The sequence below is a fragment of the Pavona decussata genome, unplaced genomic scaffold (assembly GCF_977016875.1).
Source record: "Pavona decussata unplaced genomic scaffold, jaPavDecu1.1 SCAFFOLD_612, whole genome shotgun sequence".
Taxonomy (NCBI): Eukaryota; Metazoa; Cnidaria; class Anthozoa; order Scleractinia; family Agariciidae; genus Pavona; species Pavona decussata.
This window is the reverse complement of record NW_028145865.1, coordinates 40,526-60,000: the sequence shown is the minus strand read 5'-3', so window position 1 is coordinate 60,000 and position 19,475 is coordinate 40,526. Positions and strand designations below refer to the sequence as shown.

Sequence of the window (19,475 nt, the reverse complement as noted above, 5' to 3'; positions counted from 1 at the left end):
TCACCATAACAGCGATTAGTTTCGACCGCTTACTTGCTCTTCAATTACATTTGAGATACCATTCTCTTGTGACCACGTTTCGCGTTAATGTGGTTGTTCTTCTCATCTGGTTAGTCTCGGCCTTTTTTTCAAGCACGTTTGTTTGGAACTCAGATCTATTTTATATCTCCATATCTCCGGTAACATGGACGCTAGCAGTCGGAAACTTTGTTGTTTATTTGAAAATCTTCCTCGTCGTCCGGCGCCATCAGTCTCAAATACACCTTCAACAACAAGGGAGGAACAGGACAAACTTGACCAGCGTAAAGAGACTCAAGAAATCTGCCTTCAACACCTTTCTTGTGTTCATTCTTCTAGTGTGTTGTTATTTGCCTTATTCTTTGTATCTTGCAGATGTAAATATTCCATACTCCACGGTCGTCACAATGTTTTTCTTAAATTCGTCCCTGAATCCGCTGGTGTACTGCTGGAGAGTTCGTGACTTACGGTCAGCCATGAAAAGAATGTTGAGTTCTTGCCTTTAGGAGAAAAGACAACTGACTGACGGCTTATACTGTGCCGGTAAATGCGTTCATCATTTCTTGAGGAAAGCAACGAACTACAATCTGAACAACAGCACTTGAAGACAGTAAAAGTCCACTCTACCACCCCATCACAAATTTCTCTTATATCAACTTGGTTATCAAAACCCTCATTCCTAGATCATATTATAAGAAACAACGACAGGAGCCAGTCATACTTCGAATATCGTACTGGCTTGGCATTCCAACTCCTGGCGTACGGATACATGTTGAAGGACAGTGTAAAGATTAGAAATTATGCAAGAGAGAACAAGCTGCATCCCTTAAGGCCGATTTCCAGTGTTGTTTCTCACTTTGAAAAAACTAACAATAATTAAAGAAAAGCGCAGATGGCCCATAAATACAGCTAGTTTTTGGAGGCTTTATAGTTTTATTGTTTATCTCACAAGCCAAAAATAAAATGTTTGCTTAGAATTTTGATGTCCTAGATGCTCAATCTCTTCAAGAAACGAAGTCAAAAATAAACACCATTTGTTGCAGTGGAATACTATATTTTTGACATATGAAACCTTACGCTGCCAAAATCATTGTTTTCGATTAGTGTCATTGTGTCACAAGCCGAAAAAATGGTTAGTTAGAATTGTAATATCCTAGATCCTCAATCGTTTCATGAAACGAAGTCCAAATTGAACAGAATTTCTTGCGCTGGAATTCCAGATTTTGGACATATGCCAGCTAAATAAGATGTAGGAAATATGGTTTTTCACGGAACGAAGCGACCCCTTATGTCAATTTTTCTGTGTTTAGATTTTGCATGAAGGAAAATTACAAGTTCTAAAGATTTTTCCGCCAGGATTTGGAGATGTAGGCGGGCCAAAAAGCGAGCAATGAACGATTTAATTAATATTCATACGTTTGTCATTAAACTTACATTACGTTTCAGATACAGAAGCTGCTTTTTGCCTCTGAATCACTGGCTTTACTTGAATCTCATAGCAAAACGTCTCAGTTTTATTTGCCAGGGATCTCTGGTACGTGCATTTTTTTCAGTGTCTTTGTTTTTTTTTTTTTTTTTTTTTTTTGTTTTTTTTTTTTTTTTTCCAAATCCACTGGATCACTCTATGTTGTTTATGGTCCCTCAGGAGGTAGGTTAGGTGGTAATGAAAATTTGATTTAATTACACGTCACATTGTTAAAATGAAAACGTTTATATATGTAAAACTGCCCTTATTTCGCTAGATTAAGAAATTGCCATCCATGCAGGACTCAAAAGTCTTACTTTTCGTCTTCTTGTTTTTTAATAATGACAAATAAAAAAAATTCTAAAACAACTCAGTCTCCAAAACTGATGAAATAATCCTTTCATAGGAAGTTGTTATGAAAGGTATAGAAAAGGAAAAAACAGGTGATTAGTTTCTCTCGCTTTTCTATCATGGCTCGGATGAATGATTTCCATTTGCTTTGAGTTTATACAATAAAACCGTGGTTTTTGTGCAGTTAACGATGATTAAGGTTTTCTTTTCATTAACGCGTTCTCTCTCTTTCTGAACGTTTTTGTTTGTCAGCCTTCATGTGATAGACCTTTGTCACAAGGGGCCATGTTGAATCTCAGGAGAATAAAAAACTTTGTTTCATCACGGCAAGTCTCGCCCGGACGCGAATTCAGAGCGAGGCTTGCCATGCAAAAACAAAGCTTTTTATTCTCCTGAGACTCAACATGGCCGCCGAGTGACAAAGGTCTATTCAGGAGTCTCAAGGTCTTTTTGACAGAGAAACAACGCTGGAAGAACCATTCATAAATATTTGACGTTATATTGATAATCATGCATATTGTCCAACAGACTAATTTTATTTTTTTTCCTATGCAATATAAATTAAAAGTAAACGAGGCGAGTTTCGGCATAAAAATTCAATTCTGAAAGAGACTGTACTTGGACTTAAAAGTTATGGCCAGTTTAGCCCATGAAAGTCAATTGCTCAGGTGCAAATTCACGGTATACTTAGCATTTGATAGAGCAGCTTTCAGGCAATCGTGTAATTTATGATTTGCCAATTAATTTTGTGAACTCGTGTATACTTTATCAAGTAAACATGCAGTTCATTAATGCCTATATCGATCAATATTCAACCAATATAATAGATTCATGGTTTTAAGTAGTAATATAAATCACATTTAATTAAAAATGAATGCACTTAGTTTGTTTTTTTTTTTTAGACTTGAAACTTACAATGATATGGGAAATCCCCATGCAAGCCTAGACATGTGTTTGCCAGTCCAGCGATCACGGTAGGTGTGAAACTAAGAGACTTGGAATACTGCTGTCAATCACGTGTACGCTGATTGCAGGGAAGTTTGCTTGCGCTGTATATAAATAGATGTCATAAAGAGTTGTTCTGTTCCCCAAGAAGCTTACTAAAGAGCGAGTTCAGGCGGTACGTTTTTTGCTTATGACCATTGCATGTGACTACCTTACGCCACGACTTCACCGCAAACCGTGCCGTGTAAATCAGACCTACGACATCATCACGACAGACGTTCACGAGTCGAAAAATGTCGTAGCGGCTTAAAATATGTTTTAAAATCCTACGACAACCGTAATTGTAGACAATATTGAATTACGAGAGTTGTGTACGATTTTTTTTTGTATGGCGCTAGCAGAGCGCGCTCTAGAAATCGCATGCGATAGTGGTAAGTAAAAGTTGAACCGTCTAAATCGGCCTTAACATTGTTGAAAAGCAGTGAGAAGATCAGAAATTATTCAAGAAAGAACAAGCTGTATCCCTAAAGGAGGATTTCCGATAGGTTTTTTTTTTTTCACAATAATTGATATATGAAGAAAAATGCGAAAAAAAATGTGAAAGGAAATTATTCTTACCAGTGTTCAATGATGTTCTGGGATGTGCCAACAGCTATCGAAACAAAATACCGTTATTTCTCCGGCTTATCAACAACTCTTTTAAATATCTGTAAGGGGAACGTGGGTAAGAGACGAAAATATTAAGTTTGATTTGACGTAACAGCGAAAACGAACAAACATTTTGCAATTTCATTCAGAGCATAAAAAAGTAAAATTAAAATTGTGCTTTTGTGAGTTAGTTAATTTGCTGTGCAGTATTTTAATGGTAAAATCGGTGGCTAATGCTATTTAAATGACCTTTGATCAAATAATTCAAAATCTGTCAAAAGAATCGTAGACTTCTATTCAGATTTAAATCGACTGTCCGGTAATAGATCTTTAGGAGAGAATACCGGAATTTGTTTTGCTTCGAATTGCTTTTGATTTATTTGATTAAAAATTCTCTTTACAGCAGCTGTCTTTTCCCAGTTTGATGACAGAAACGGGCAGACAATTGCTTTTCCATTTGTGTCAGCAGTTTACTCCGTAATTCCGAACACAGCTTGGCACAATTGCAACTACACTTGGGATGAAGTGTCTGCCAAAGTTAAGTCGTTTTGAACAAATTGATGGGTATTACTCGACAGCAATCTGTGTGGCAAACATTCCTCTTTGTCTTGCAGCACTGCTTGGGAATACTGCAATCTTAACCACAATTTGGAAGACGCCTTCTTTGCATTCGCCGGCGCATATATTGCTGGCGAGCCTTGCTGTGACGGATTTTGCCTTTGGTTTGATAGCTCAGCCTCTGTTAACATCTCTTTTACTAACGGCAAATTATTATTATTCACGCATTTTCCAGATTAACTGCTTAGTTTTCTACTTGGTGGCGTATTTTTTTGTGCGGAGTGTCCTTTACCACTGTTACAGTCATTGGCTTAGAACGACTTCTCGCTCTTCGTTTGCACTTGAGATACAATTCCATAATAACTACAAACCATGTCAAACTTGCCATAGTCGGCATTTGGATCTGAGGTGGACTTTGTCCTTAAGGCTGGTTTCCATATGATCGCGGATCGCAGATCGCAGATCTCAATAAGGTCTGCGATCGTCTGCGATCATATGGAAACATACTTCTGTGATCGTCTGCGATCCTACGATCGTGATCTCAGACGATCGCAGACGATCGCAGAAGATAGAACCATGTGCTATCTCCTGCAATCGTCTGCGATCGTCTGCGATCATCTGCGATCCCCTGCGATCAATCGCGATTGTGAGATCATATGCGATCGAAATTCGATCCGCGATCGAAACGCATCCCATAATATTTCGGGTTCTCTCCCACGACTCAAAGCTCGCGTGTTCGATTGTAAGAACGGTCGACGTAGCAACACTCATTTCGTGGTCATTTCGAGGAATTTATGGCAAGAACAAAAAGGCCAGCCGTTGGGACAAAATCGGGCAGAAGTTTAATTTATCGGCCGGGAAAGCGGAGGCCAAATTTACCAAGCACGTTTCCCAGACATTATCATGATTTCAGGATATTGTGTTTAGCATAATTTCGATCTATATGGATACAAAGTCACTTTGTTCCAGAACATTGAAATTGGTGTAAGAGGCTGAAAACTTAGACGTTGATTATTATTATTTTTGTTTTAATTGTCTCATGGCTTACATAAGTTAACCCTATGTGGCTTTCTCCTAAAGTTATAGACTCGAATTTCTGAGGCGATCACTTCCTTGACGAGTCGTTTCACCGAGGAGATTCATTGGGTATGCCTGTGTTCACCCTATATAGCTATAACTTTCGCTGCAAAGTATAATGAAATTAAAACATTCAAGTTAGTTTAGGTTTCCCTGTGTTACACCTATACCAGTATAACTTTCGCTTGCAAAGAAGTAATGACCACGTTTAATGGAAACAAGTTAACTCAATCCAATGCGCACAAATGATTAATAAAATTGATTTCATTTCTCTAGTGCCAGAAAATTTACCTGTGCTTTCAAAAGCAAAACCGTGGCTGCAATAACGCTAAATCATTTCTAATCATTGCTACTACTGTGAAAAAAGGCAAGTAGCATTGATATTCATATTTAAGTTATAGGTTTTTCAGTATCTCAGCTTTCAGCTAAAATTAAACAAGACGTGGCCTCTTTTTTTTTCCAGATAACTGCTTTATTTGAGCAAACAATTTGTTTAAACTGATTACAGAATTTGAATGGAGGTTACCATGATCGTTTAAATTTAATGGTTTTCCTGTTGCTCCTATAAGCATTCATACACGACGTAGACTATAGAGAGTGATCAAATTAAACCATACAACAGAGTAGTCAGTCAGGTAACAATTCTCTAATTAAATTCGTGTGATTGCATTATACTTCTTAACTTGAAAAGGAGAGCTTGTAACGTTGAATCACATTCATTCATTCATTCATTCATTCATTCATTCATTCATTCATTCACTCAGTCATTCATTAAATTCACAGTCGCAATTGTGAGTGAATTATTTGAAAGCCTCTTAAAGCGGTTTTCAAGTATACTGGAGGTTAGCGCGCCGAAGGCGCGCGTGCGCAGCACCACAGGTAAGAAAATGCGGTAACCTATCGATGCAGTAAAATTTTGGTTTTAGTGAGGACGTCACTGTCCGTCCGTAAGCAGCACTACAGGGCCACAAAGTATATGAAGCCTGTGCAGTACCGCCCATGTTTGTTTGGCGGGAAGTTCCATGGGGCAACTGCGTTAAAAAAAATATATAAATAAATACAATAGTCAATTTATGTATTCATTGAATTTGTTGACAAAAGTGGGAAGAAGACAAAGAAAAATATAAAGCAGGCGACGAATAAACAAGGTTCAACGTGAAAGGGAGCGACTGACAGCACGAGCAAAAGGCAAAAAATCAGCGACTAACAACAGGAGAATTAGCAAGAAAGAGCACGAGAAAAGAGACGAAATTATATGGAGGCTGCAGTAAACCTGCATCTTTCAAATGCTCAATTTTCGCTGGACCCTGATTACATTCAGCCGTGTTGTGTTGGACAATGTGTTACATTGTATTCATTCGCAGCGCACAGTGACCAAGCGCTTGTAAACACGCATCAATTTTAAATGCTCATATATTTCTGGCCACAACGAAACATTAATCGTTTTGTATCTACCATTTGTTAACGTTTATTTAGAGATTGTAATTATTTCTGTAGAAGGGATATTCACAGAGTTGTGAATTTTTGAATATTTGTAACCGGACCGCCAAATTGCACGCCTATTGAAAACAAACCAGGTGGTGAACAACTCGCCAGTCGCTCAGAAATTAAATGCATTCTTTCAAGCATTTGTCGATAATTTTCCATTTTTAACGTATTTCAAAATATACACAGATACTTTAATCGTTGCCACAAATTTTAAACGCTCATGTATTTTGGCCACAACCAAACACCATTTTTCATGTATTCTCCTTTTGTTAACCATTACTTAGAGACAAGAATAATTTATGTAGGGGGGAAATATTAACAGAGTTATGAATTATTTTGAACGTTTTGTTTTGGACTTGTGTAATTTCATTCGCAGCGCATTGATTTTAAACGTTCAATTATTTCGGGCCAAAGCCAAACATTATTTTTCCTCTACATTCGTTTTCTTGACGTTTATTTTGAAACAAAAATTATTTCTGTAGGGGGAATATTTACAGAATTACGTATTCTTTTTTTTTTTTAGTATTATGCGTTGGGCTTGTGCAATTCATTCGCAGCGCATATTGTTCCATACGTCACCTAAGCGTAATAAAGGTTAATTGCATGGTACGTCATGGCGACCATGTTGGTGGTATTAGCAATAAGATTTTTCTCCTCTGAGAGTTAACTTCAATTTTTATGCAAACTATGTGAGCAAATTTTCTTTTGTTTTTACCACTAACATGGTGGCAATGTTACCCACCTATAAGAGTTTGTATGGCGTCAAAAATTTGATCAAAAAATTAAACAACAAAACTCCCTTGAAAGCCTAGTCTGAAAAAGCTCACCTGGTGTGTTTTGCTGTGTTTTCAAGACTTCGCAGAGCTTCCGAAAGCTGTTTTGAGCAGTTTATCTCTCAGTGGCATGTCCACGTGCAGCACTGTACTTAGTCGAATTTGAACATAATTTGACCCGTCATTTGAGAAGCGCGCTTCGAAAACCTCGCTTAAATTAGCTTGAAACTTAAGCAACCTTTACCTACCTCACAATATGCCAAGAAGGATGATGTGCGGTCCTTCCTAAACAACTCATTCTCCTCGAGGAAGTTCATTAATTGAGACACAGGCCTTCGTTGAAAACAAAGTTGAGTTGACTAGCAGTGTCACTGGAATGTCATTAGAAACTCACGATCAAACCTAGGCATGAGCACTAAAATTTGCCTGACGCGGAAATCCAGGTGAAACTTTTAGCCTCGCAACAAACCACACCCCCCTTCCCCCTCCTAGGTAAGTGCAGTTTTGTACTGGCCATCCGTACAAGGCAACAAGAAACGTCTCTGGGTGGTACAAAACTGCACTTACCCTGGAGGCGTGTGTGTAGTTTGTTTCGAGGTAAATTTTGAAAGACTGGTTAGTTAGAGCATAGTTAATTGAAGGCAATTGTTATGAAACCTGACAAACTTCTTTGTGATATGTTTTTTTTTGCCTTTTTCGCCTTGACCCTGCAAAAACAACAATAGAATTTGGAATGTATTGGAGCAACTGACCAATCGAAATGTTTTTGTTAAGATATTCAACTGTGGTGTGAACGTTAAAACAAAGGATTGTGCAGGGTCGCGGCCCTTCCAACATAAACTGCAGCACCATTGTTTTCATGGCAAGGTTTCATAACCAGTCCCCCAAGTAACTATGGGTAGAGCATAGTTTATTGGGGGACTGGTTAGGAAACCTCGCAATGAAAACAATGGTGCTGCAATTATTGTTGGAACGGCCGCGACCCTGCACAATCCTTTGTTCTAGCGTTCACACCACATTTGAACATCTTAACAAAAACGTTTTGATTTATTAGTTGCTTCAACACATTCCAAATTCTATTGTTGTTTGTGCAGGGTCAAGGCCAAAAAGGCAAACAAAAACATATAACAAAGAAGTTTGTCAGGTTTCATAACCATTGCCTTTAATTAACTATGGTTAGAGTGTATGAGAAGGACAAGTAAATGCGTAGCCTCAAGCCCTCTGGGTGGTGGGGATGGGGGCTTGCTTTGCTACCAAAGTTTTAACTTCTAGTTTTCTCAATTAAATGGCTGGAGATACGCTGTTAAATTTATAAATCAATAGTTGCTGTAAATGACCCAAAGTTATTATGGCACAAACATTTAACATGCAACTCAGTATCCACACTACAAAACGAAAGCAATTGATTTGAAGTTTGGCAGATGTCCCTTTCGGTTTATTGAATGGTTTAACTCCTTTCTCACTTGAACACAAGGAAAGAAAAAACAAGCAACAACAACAACAACAGCAGGCAACAACAACAATAGGCTTATTTCGGTTTATTGCTATTCAGCTTTACAACGAGTCTCAGAGAACTCCAACAAAGAGAACTAATTTTAAACAAATTCATTCCTTTCTGTTGTTTTTTTTCTCCAGGCCTCGCTTTCAAGAAGAATTTTAACATTTCGAAACAAGTCCATTGATACCTATATTAGGCGTGGATACACTAAAATATTTTCAAAGTTTTTTCATGTTATTTTTATTAGTATACATACAAGATAAATTATAGCGTTGTGAAATACATTACTGAGCTTTGCTCAATAGTAGTATATTTAATCAATATAATTAAGATAGATATATTGCAATTATTTTATCATTTCGTACGCCATAACTTTAAAATTTTGTTTTTTGGATGAATACATGTTTTGCCTTTTCGTTATTAGCTTTAGTTTCCCTAACTAGAAATTTTTGAGCTCTTTCTTCTTGCTCTTGATAATTTTCCAGTTTCTTCAACCAGCCTCATTCAAAAGCTGGCTTATTATGTTCGTTTATTTCAACAGGTTGCCGTTTGGAAACAAACTGATAAATTAAACTCCATATGACCGCAACCACCTTTATAAAATAGAAAGCTGATAATTTAATACTAGAGTTCCAAAGTCTCAAAAAACTCTAATCTCATGTCAAACGGCCTTCTATATTCTGTGTAGTTTTTTGGTTTCTTCAGTACAGTTTCAATATACTAAACATTTGTAAGTCTTAACATACCTCTTCTGCAGTTGGGCAGTGAGAAAGATAACCCCTCATTAACAAGTTAAAGTAATTGTGAAGGCCCTTTTTTTTATTGATGGAGAGGAAAACCAGATAAGGAAATCTTCAAACACATGCTACACTTGAACCAAACTGAGTCGAAGTCGAATCTTCTATAAGCTCAGACGATCCGACTTACCGCCTGGAGGTCAGGTCATTTGTAAATGCACAAGACATCACAAAATGCGCGTTCACGAATCGACACGATTCGATCCGAGTCGACTCGAGCTGTCGTCAAGACTGTCGTCGACTGGATATCAAATCGCTTAAGACTGAAAGATAGCATAAACATTAAATTTCCTCTTTCTATAAGCGTCTGCGCGAGAATAGAACTGGGTCGACTAGTGTCAACTCTCTCATAGCGACCACTTCTCGTAAGCGACCACCTCCCGTAAGTGACCACTTCGTAAACAACCGTTTTGTTTCTAAGTTAAATACTGTTTCAAGAGCTCTCTCGTAAGCGACCACCACTCAAATTTCTTAAGAGACCGCGACCACTTTTTAGGCCAGAAATTACACATATTCTTTTGTTTTCTGTTTCCGGTAAGCGACCACCCAACATAATCACATATGATCGTTAGTAAATCATTACTGCTCAATTTTTAATGACGCTACCCCGGACTGCTGACGGATAATAACAGTTTACAGACAGAGAAGATGGCTATAATTAGATATGTAGGTAAACGGAACAGATCTGTTCCGAAATGTTATACAAAGTTTCATCAGAAGAATGAGTAGATGCGAAAAAATCAAATAAATTAGTTTCTATTTGCCTAATTTTAACTGCTAAGGTAAAATTTTTATGTAATTGACAAATCAATCCAGTTTTACGCTTATTTTGTCGATCTTTCCCGTAAGCGACCACTTTGTCGTGCACCAAGGGTGGTCGCTTACGAGAGAGTCGACTGTAGTTCAGACGATCCGAGTCGCCGAGACACAGGTCTTGTGTGAATGCGAAAGGTGGCCATAAAATGTTGACGAGTTGACACGATAAGATCAAGTCAATTTGACCCTTTGTTATCAAAGTGGATCTGACTTACCAGAGGTCGGGTCAGGTGAGACAGTCAGATAAAGTGAACCTTGGTGCGGGAGACAAGATATGTCAAGGGAATAACTGTATTCATTTCACAACGATTAGCCATTTCCAAAAGGTCTAAACTTCCTCACAAAAACAGAAAAAGATGACAAAACTTTTCCCTGCAAGGCCGAGCGACTGACGCCAGCCTCGAGACAAAAAAGTTTAGATATTCTCTATCCAAGGGCCTGCTTATAAGAAGGGTGGTTAGCCCGAGCGCTAGGGTTACCCTGGCAAGAGGTTTGCCCAAGCACTGTCACATTTTTTCTTTTTATTACGGGACGTGTTTACAAGGCAGATAGGTTAAAGAGCAGAAAGATTCTCGCAGTAAGAACACAGCTAAAGCAGGTGCGAAGAGAAAGCCTGAAAAGCACCGGCATCGCAGAGGTCATGGTTTCGAATCCCGTTCAAGCCTGAATTTTTTTTAGGCTTTGTTTTCGCAACTGCTGTAGCTGCGTACTTACTACGAGGATCTTTCTTCTATAAAATCTTACATCCGCAGATGAATATATGATGTTTCATATATTGATATTCAAATAAGGCAGATAGGGTTACCTGGCGATAGGGTAACCCTAGGCAACCGATAGGTTCACCCTAGCACTAGGGAAACGCTTTCTGCTATGTAAAAACTCTGCTAAGGACAAGTTTTTACTTGTTTTCAGATCCTCTGATAAGTTGAAGAGAGCGGTCAAAATGGCGGAACGAGTAAGACCCTGCTTTCAATACAGCCGTTTTCAACCTCCTTCACTAACACACTGATATTAAGTAATAACTGAAAGCACAGACAGGAGAATCAAGGTTGCCAACAAACATTTCTTCTTGTTCGCCATTTTGATTTCAATTTTCCAGCGCTTTTGCCCGGTTCGGGTTTTGAAGTATAGTTAACCCGAGTGATAGGTTAAGCCCATCGAAGGCGTGCTAGCTGTTCTTTCAAGGAAAACTAGAACGCCATACAGGCAAGAAACGCCCAACTATGAAAAAGTTTCACATAATTTGATCACACATGTCGATCACTCATGTTCTCAGTGGCCATCGCACTCACTGGCTAAATTTATCACATAGACTTAACTATTGACTAGACTATTATAGAATGTATTCTAGACAAGAGGATAACTTCCATTTTGTTCTCTTAATTTTTTGTTTTCGGTGACGTGACATTGAGGCTGGTCTAATGACGTTACCCACTGAGTCGTAACTGCACTATATGAGTATTTCCGGTTTCATGCCATTAAAAAAAAATGAAAAAAAAAATGAAAAAAAAAAATGAAAAGCTAATCCATGAATAAAGTCAAGAAATTTAAAGAAAAATTAGAGATGATAACTAAATAAAGAATCTCTCGAGTTATTTAAAAAAAAAAACTGTTCCACACAAATTTATAGAGCTCAGCGGCCGGAAATAGGAATAAACATCTGGAGTTCATTTTTGTCAGAAAAGAGGTTTGTCTTTTCTTGCAATTGTGAACCTTCGAATGTTTAGCAGATAAATATTTCTGCTGAAGCTTAAATGGTTTAGAATGCTGAAAATCACCCGAAGAGTCATTTTTCAGCTCTGTCATATGTCAGTTATGGTTCTCGGAAATTTGAAATGTTCTATTTTCAAAAGGGAACACGATATCGAGGTAAGAAAATTCGAAAAGAAGGGGTATCGAATGGTCTTTGCGAGCATTTGCGAGCATGCGAGCAATGTGTTTATTTTGCGAGCACGAGCAGTTGTCACATTTTTCTTGCGAGCAGCGAGCACTTCGAGTACTTCGTAAATTTTCCGCTAGCCGGAATCTCTCTTTTATTAATAGGATTAATGTTTTGCGCCAAGTAATAGCTAATGATCTGGCTGACACCTCCAAAACAGAACAATAGTTACAAGCTGAACTGTTAAAGAAAGACTGAAGCCAGAGGTAAGGATGTTTAAACCTTTCTGTTTTAACCCTATCATAACTGATTTATCGTTGATATATGTATAAAAAATAACTACAAGGAGGATTAACGAAATTTCGAGTAATCGAGTACGTGTTAACGAGAATGCGAGCATGCGAGCAGTTGCAAAAATTTTGCGAGCACGAGCAAGCGAGCACCCGTGTAATTTTTGCAAGCAATTCGAGCAAAAGCCAAATTTTGCGAGCACCTTTAAATTAAATGGGACCATTCGATACCCCTAAAGGATATATTTTTAGGTAATCCTTGCTTGAATGAAGGTAAAATTTCTGTAGGCCTCCAGGTTTTTTAGGTTTAGAATTTGGTGACGTCAAGTGAAGAATTGGCCAAATTTGTCAAATATCAAGAAACATGTGCTGAGATAGAGCGACTAAGTTTTTTCCTTAACAACAGTCTCAAAACAGCTTCCTGTTTGTATTTGTTACGCAGACAGCTTCAGGTAGGAACCTGAAATGAGCTACAGAATTATTTCGTTTATAGTTTCGTTGAAACAATACAAGATTACTTCCCATCAAATGGTTTTGAACTATCAGCGGAGATAGACACCCGCCAAATTTTCTTCTCTCCGGGTGCATGCATGTTAAAACACGTTAATGTTTGGAGATTTTTGGTTCTTGTTGAGTTGTGCTCCTATTCGCATATGTTGGCGACATATATTATTTGTTTAAGAAATGAGCAGGAATGAAAACTTAATTAGATACACGCCAGTCTCTATCCTTACGAGTAGAGTTGTTTGGGCACTTCTTTGGGCTCGAGGTGGACTTTTTCGCAAATTTACTAATTTAAGAACATAAACTGGAATCTGACACACAAGCGATCTAGCTGTATTCAAGCGAAAAATTACATATAACAAAACAATTGTAAGGATTTCATAAGGACGGCAAATGCTTTGTTTAATCGTTAACTTTCAACGCAAATGATATTCTTCAACTTTATTCTAATAGCTGTGTGTTTTGCATAAGAACGAGTCAGTAATAGTCACCAATTATGAAATCCGCTGTCTGTGTTTGGTTTAATATAAAATTTCGCTTCAAAGTGCAAATGATATTTTACCAATTAAATTTCGATGTGACTTCTGTTTTGTTATTATCTAGAACAGGAAACTCTTATTCCCAATGCTGCCAAACATCTAATGGCCGGCCTAATGTAAGGTGTCCTCGAGGTTTCAATCATATCAGTGAACTCGATGAACTCGAATGTTCTCATTGCATGAAACAGGTACTGGTTTTATTGGTTGGCAGTTTGATCGGGGAATCCAAAGCGAGTTAATAGTTTTCAGTTTTCCATATTCACTTGACATCACGTTAAGAACTAACAGCGCTAAACAGTTTTGCAAAGTAGAAATTTACCGATAACGTCATCCAGTCGTGCTGATAATGAACATCACCCAATAAGCGAGCAATGAATTTGACAGTAATTGGAAAAAGTGCTTTACCTGTTTATTATGCATGGGTAAGGGCTCCTAACAATTACCAAATTTTACTGTCCGCAATGTCTGGCCCTGTGATGGAGCTTTATCGCAGCCTTTATTGTCGAGTTGTATTTCTTACGGTGTTACTTCCTTTGGTATTAGGTGAGTACGATTGCGTCAGTTTGATGTGTCCACGTTAAAAAGTTATAAAAAGCCTCTTTCAAAAAACAAAACAAAAGGCGCTTTTTTCAGACCATCGTCGCTTAACCTTCTTTTGACGTCCATTAATGCATTTTTGCTGGTTAAAAGTCAACTGAATGGACTGAGAGAAAACATATCTAGCACATTTTACTTCCCTTCCTAATAGTAGCTGCAACGGGTGTTGATACAACCTCGATGTATATTTGTTGTGAAGACTCATGGCCTCTAGTTGTCTTGGCTTGACACTTGATTTTTCTCGTTGTTCAACGTCGTCAGTTTGTCCTTTTGCTTTCCGCTCTGAGATAATTTTACTGAAATGTTGGAAGCGTTGGTTGCATTTTCCAAGTCACTCGACGAGCAGTCTTCTAAAACAACTTCAAAAGTAAGTCCTTTTGGCCGAATTATCTACCTCGTATTACCTCGTATTTGGTTCTGACATGGCATAAGGTTTTTTAAATTTAATATATGTTTAGTTGCATCGATTTGTTAAAATGTTTATAAATGGGTGAAAATTTTTGCTTATGTTGTATTTAATTGCTATGCTCCAAAACGAGCTGTATCTATAGCTATATTATTCCATGATAAAACATTTCCTCGGTTTTTACAACAGCCCTGTTGATACTTTATGCAAACGATATAGTACTGCGCAACACGGACAGGAGTATAATAGAGATTCGGAAATTACAGCCCCGTAATATTCCTTCTTGAGACGGAGCAGTTTTAAGGGTGTCTTACACAACCTAAAGGAAGGCATGCTAGCCGCCAACGGACAAGAAATGCCCAACTGACGATAGTAAATTGTAAGATTAATACGCTGGGGAACGTTAGAAATAACTTAGCCATAACACAGATTCCAACCACCACACTGGCTAAGTCAGACTCAATCATTATAGTTAAAACTACTTTCTCATGGACATAACACAGACAGGTCGAATTGTTTAAAGTTCAGCGCCAACTTCAAAAATGACACTGAAAAATTGTAACATGGACATCTAAACATGTAGGTTTATGAAGCAGCCTCTTCACTTTTAAGTAACACCGAGAAAAAACTTGAATCTTGTCAGACAAACGCTATAAATTGTCACAAAGCCGCGAAAATGTAACATGCTACGTAGACGCTGTAAAATATCACCCTGGTGCGAAACTGTAAACCCACATACGCTTTAAAATGTCACCCTGGCGCGAAACTATCAAAAGTCACACAGCACGGACGTTATGAAATGTAACACAAGTGTGATAAAGCTAAGATGTTAGACACACGAGAAAATATATATCAATGTCACAGAGACGCTATTTTAAAAATGTCACCAGGACTTACGGGTCACATACGCGAGAAATATGGTGTCACACTGACGGCGGAACATTAAATCGTCAGTATGGTGCTATTAGATGCTTTACAGATGCGAAACTTGAAAGCTTGACACAGAGAAAAAAGCTACGAAATGGAACACAGACGACGAAAACTTCAACAGACGCTAAACTATATGTATTTTTTGTGAAAGACAATCAGTAATATAGAGGCAAAACTGTAGAAAAGAATGATGTAGACATGAAACTGGAAAATTCTACCAGAAAGACACGAGACTAAAAAGCGTAAGAGCGAAAACTGTCACATAGGAGAGAGACAGAAGCGAAATTTTAAACAATGGGTCTCACAGACATGTTACCAACATCAATTTGAAATTGTGTTCGCTAGCTAACCATTTTATGGTATTCAAAAGAATAGAAAAAACAACAACAACAGCAAAGTGTTAAGAACTAATGTGCCAGTTAGGGATAAAACGTAGTCGCGTCTCCAACTATATAAATTTAAACAGCCCTTCTCAGTTCTACACTCATTCGGGTAGTCAAAATTCAGTTTCTTGTAATTATAGGACAGCTGGTAGGTAAAATAAAAGAAGGTGCTATCAGGCTTATGTTTGTTTCAATTGCCTGGCAACGTGACAATTGTCACAAATTATCCACCAACGTCTCATACCCTTGGGCTTAAGGTTACCGGATGCCATCGCGGGTGTCCTTCGCGAAAAATATATGTCTTAAATGCAACAACCATAAACTATATACCAGTACAAAGCAACTGAAATGTACGATCCGGTAAAAATGATTTCGCTTTGATTTTTTCTAGCCGTAACGAGAGCGCGTCCCAAAAGCCCAAAACAACTGATGTCTCTTTGAGCGCATTTACTGGGTATGGAATTCGACCGCAGAATCAAAACTACTGCATCATATCAATCACAAGGCATTAATCTTCAAAATCGTGTGAGGTTTTTTCGATATTCCTATTGGTTGCTTCGCAATTTTACTGTCAATTTTGATGATCAAAAACTTCCCGATACGTTTTTCGACGAAGGCCATTGCGGGAGATAAATTTTACAAAACGAAAATCCCTCACACGGTTTGTTTGCTCGGTGTCTTGAAAATCTTCGGGCCAATCCGTCAAATCCTTGTACCGTATAAATTACTTTAAAGAAAGAACATTCCCGTAAAAACGAAGTAGGTTTTTTCCGATTCTAAAGGTTGACAAACATTTCACGCCCTTGCTGCGCCATATTTCAACACTGTGGATGCCACCGATGTCGAAAGCCAATAGAATTACAGGACACCTTCTGCTGAATCCCCTGAGATTACTAGTGTCGCGCCGGAAAATAGTCGAGTGCGTGACCGCAGCTCTATTACCAGTCAGAATTTCCCGGATTTCCTTGCGAAATGCCGGGCAGAAAAAAATTCTTCGAAGAAAAGGGAAACTGCAGTGGCCTCGACGGTGAGCCCCATCGATCCGAAAGAACAGCTGCAGGCAGGAATGCGGTCACTGGGGTACGTTGAAGGACTATTTATATATACCATTATCCATGCGAATAAATTGCCGTCGCAAGCTTGCAGTTCAATATCCGAGTTTTTCTGCTTTGCAGGTTTGATGGAGATATTTTCACTCGCAACCTGGAGGGCAGCGTTGAGTGCAATATGTGGGGAGGGAAAGGGCCTCAAAGAACTCGATATATGAAGAACCGGGCTTATGCGCTATGCGCTTATGCGGTTTCGGCAAGAGTTTTTCGCCATCCTTCATCGGAAACTTTCTTTTTCTTTTTCTTTTTCTAAGGACCACTTTTCCTCTTAGTTTTCAACCACGGACTCTTCTCTTTCTTATTATCCTCGACATCAGCAGGCAGCAGGAGAGAAAAGACGTCTAAAAATAAGAAACAAAAAGGAAAAGAGTGCTCTGGTGGCAAACAGGGGAGGAGTGCTCGCGTTGCCAAAAGTAAAAGTGCCAATTCGAGCAATGCGCCCAAACAAAGCCAGAATCGAAGATCACAGCGTGGAAAGAAAAAACCAAAGGCGCTCACCAGGAACGAACTGGATGAGCTCGGTAAAAAGCTAGAAGGCAAACGTCCCATGTGTTGGAAATTTGTGTCAGAAAGACTCGCAAAGCAGTACGTTATGAAGCATTACAAAACACATCGTCAGCTTATTGAGGAAATTCTTGATGATCGCTACAATGAACTTCGTGATCTAGTACACCATATGTTCTCATTTTACGTACAACTCGTTTCAGAAATTGCAAAGGCCGTTAAAAAAGTCAGAAAGGCTCACTTGTCATTGCGCTGGATGAAAAGTTTGAACAGCTACCTGGATAGTTCATCCAATAATTCAAAGGTATGCAATGCAGTGTTCCACGATTTGGCAAATGAATATTCATCGAGTACGATTCGAGCAGTCACAGGCATTTTGCATTCCCTAGTTTATGATTTTGCACAGACAGAGTCTTACAATTTTTCTCAGCCGCTTGATATTCACCAGGATATTACACCTGAGGATGATGTCGCCTTATATCGAATGTCTGGTGCAGCTCTTTGCCAAATGATAAAACTGAGAAAAGATACTTTATCAGAAAAGAAAGGAAAAAGAAAAACGACACCTGACAGTAGAAGCCAAATGGAAATGGAGCTCGATTTTCTCATTAAGCTGAAAGAAACAGACAAAAGCCATGTTCCAGAGGCTCTCAATATTCTTGATGAAGGTCATTTGACCTTTGTCAAAAAAGAATTTCTAAACTTTGTAAGAGAGGCAGATTTGAATATCAGAGAATATGTGAATGAGCGAAGCTTAAAGAAACACAAGAGTAACTTTTTGGAAGTTGTACACTTCAATGTTTACAATGATGAACAATTGTTGAAATCATTCAAATGGTCAGCAGAGAAGTGTGGAGCATCAACTAAGGATGTCAAGTCTAATGTGATTGACAAGGTGTACAATGACATGCTTCATAAACTGTGCAACACCAGAACAAAGGAATTCTTCAGAGGGAAATTTGAAAAGGACTTGGCCACATCAGGTAAAGTTGTAGAAGCTGACCAATCCCTGAGAGATAATCTCAAAACATTTAGCGTTGCTAAAAAGAGATAGGATATACCTGTATATTTTGTCTAGAGAGGAAGTGTCAGTTATGCATACATGTGTACACGTCATCGGCTTTCTTCTTGGGTCAACTCCTAGTAAACCACGGGCCACCTATTTGGTGAAGGGGAAATCTTACGAGAGGAATTCCCCTGGATTCCATTTTCCAATGCACACAGTTATTGACAATTTAACTCAATCAGTCCTGTAAATTTATCTTGTACCCTGTTAATCCTCCGATGAAGTTTTGAATTGTCCTACCCTTACAAACCCCTTATGTATGTTAGTTAACATGGCAGTTCCTGTGGTTCCCAAGGTCATTAACATATTCCTCATTAACATATTCCTTTGTTTCCCAAGCACCAATCCTAAGAGGAACCTGCCAGGTGATGTGCATAATTAACCTTTTAAGCCCTATGGTGGGGACAAAAATTCCCCATAACCCTTTAAGCCCCCAATAGTGATCAGCCTCTTGTTTCTCCTTACAATATCACTACATAATCTGACATACAGGTCATGAGTATAAAGGAAATGATCACCAAAGATAAATTGTCTTGATGTTGAAACAACTTCTCCTAACTTGTCTTAAAAAACAAACAAAGACCATTGAGGAGAATTTTCATGTTGATACTGGGGCTTAAAGGGTTAATTCTCTCCATACATTGCATATGTTACTAGACAGGATAAAATATTCAACTTCTAGACAAATTCCCAAATGGTTATCATTTTGGTCAATTTGCATGACTTGTTTGGTGGATTATGTATTGGTTAAGAAAGGAGAAACTTGATTTTGATCCATCTTGGGATTCAAAGACCCAAGGAAATATCTCAAACAAGCAATTTTAGATCTTCTCA

The 19,475-nt window shown here is 38.3% G+C and overlaps 1 protein-coding gene across 1 annotated transcript in view; it reads left to right on the top strand.

Annotated features, from left to right (window-relative positions):
• Positions 1 to 14,084: 14,084 nt before the first annotated feature.
• LOC146449165 (uncharacterized) overlaps positions 14,085 to 19,475 on the top strand; it is a gene marked incomplete at its 3' end in the record, with an annotated part of 32,095 nt that continues 26,704 nt past the window's right edge. The window contains exon 1 of the mRNA XM_085101947.1: positions 14,085 to 14,189. Coding sequence (XP_084958073.1) covers positions 14,108 to 14,189 — 82 coding nt within the window. The remainder of the gene's footprint in view (positions 14,190 to 19,475) is intronic.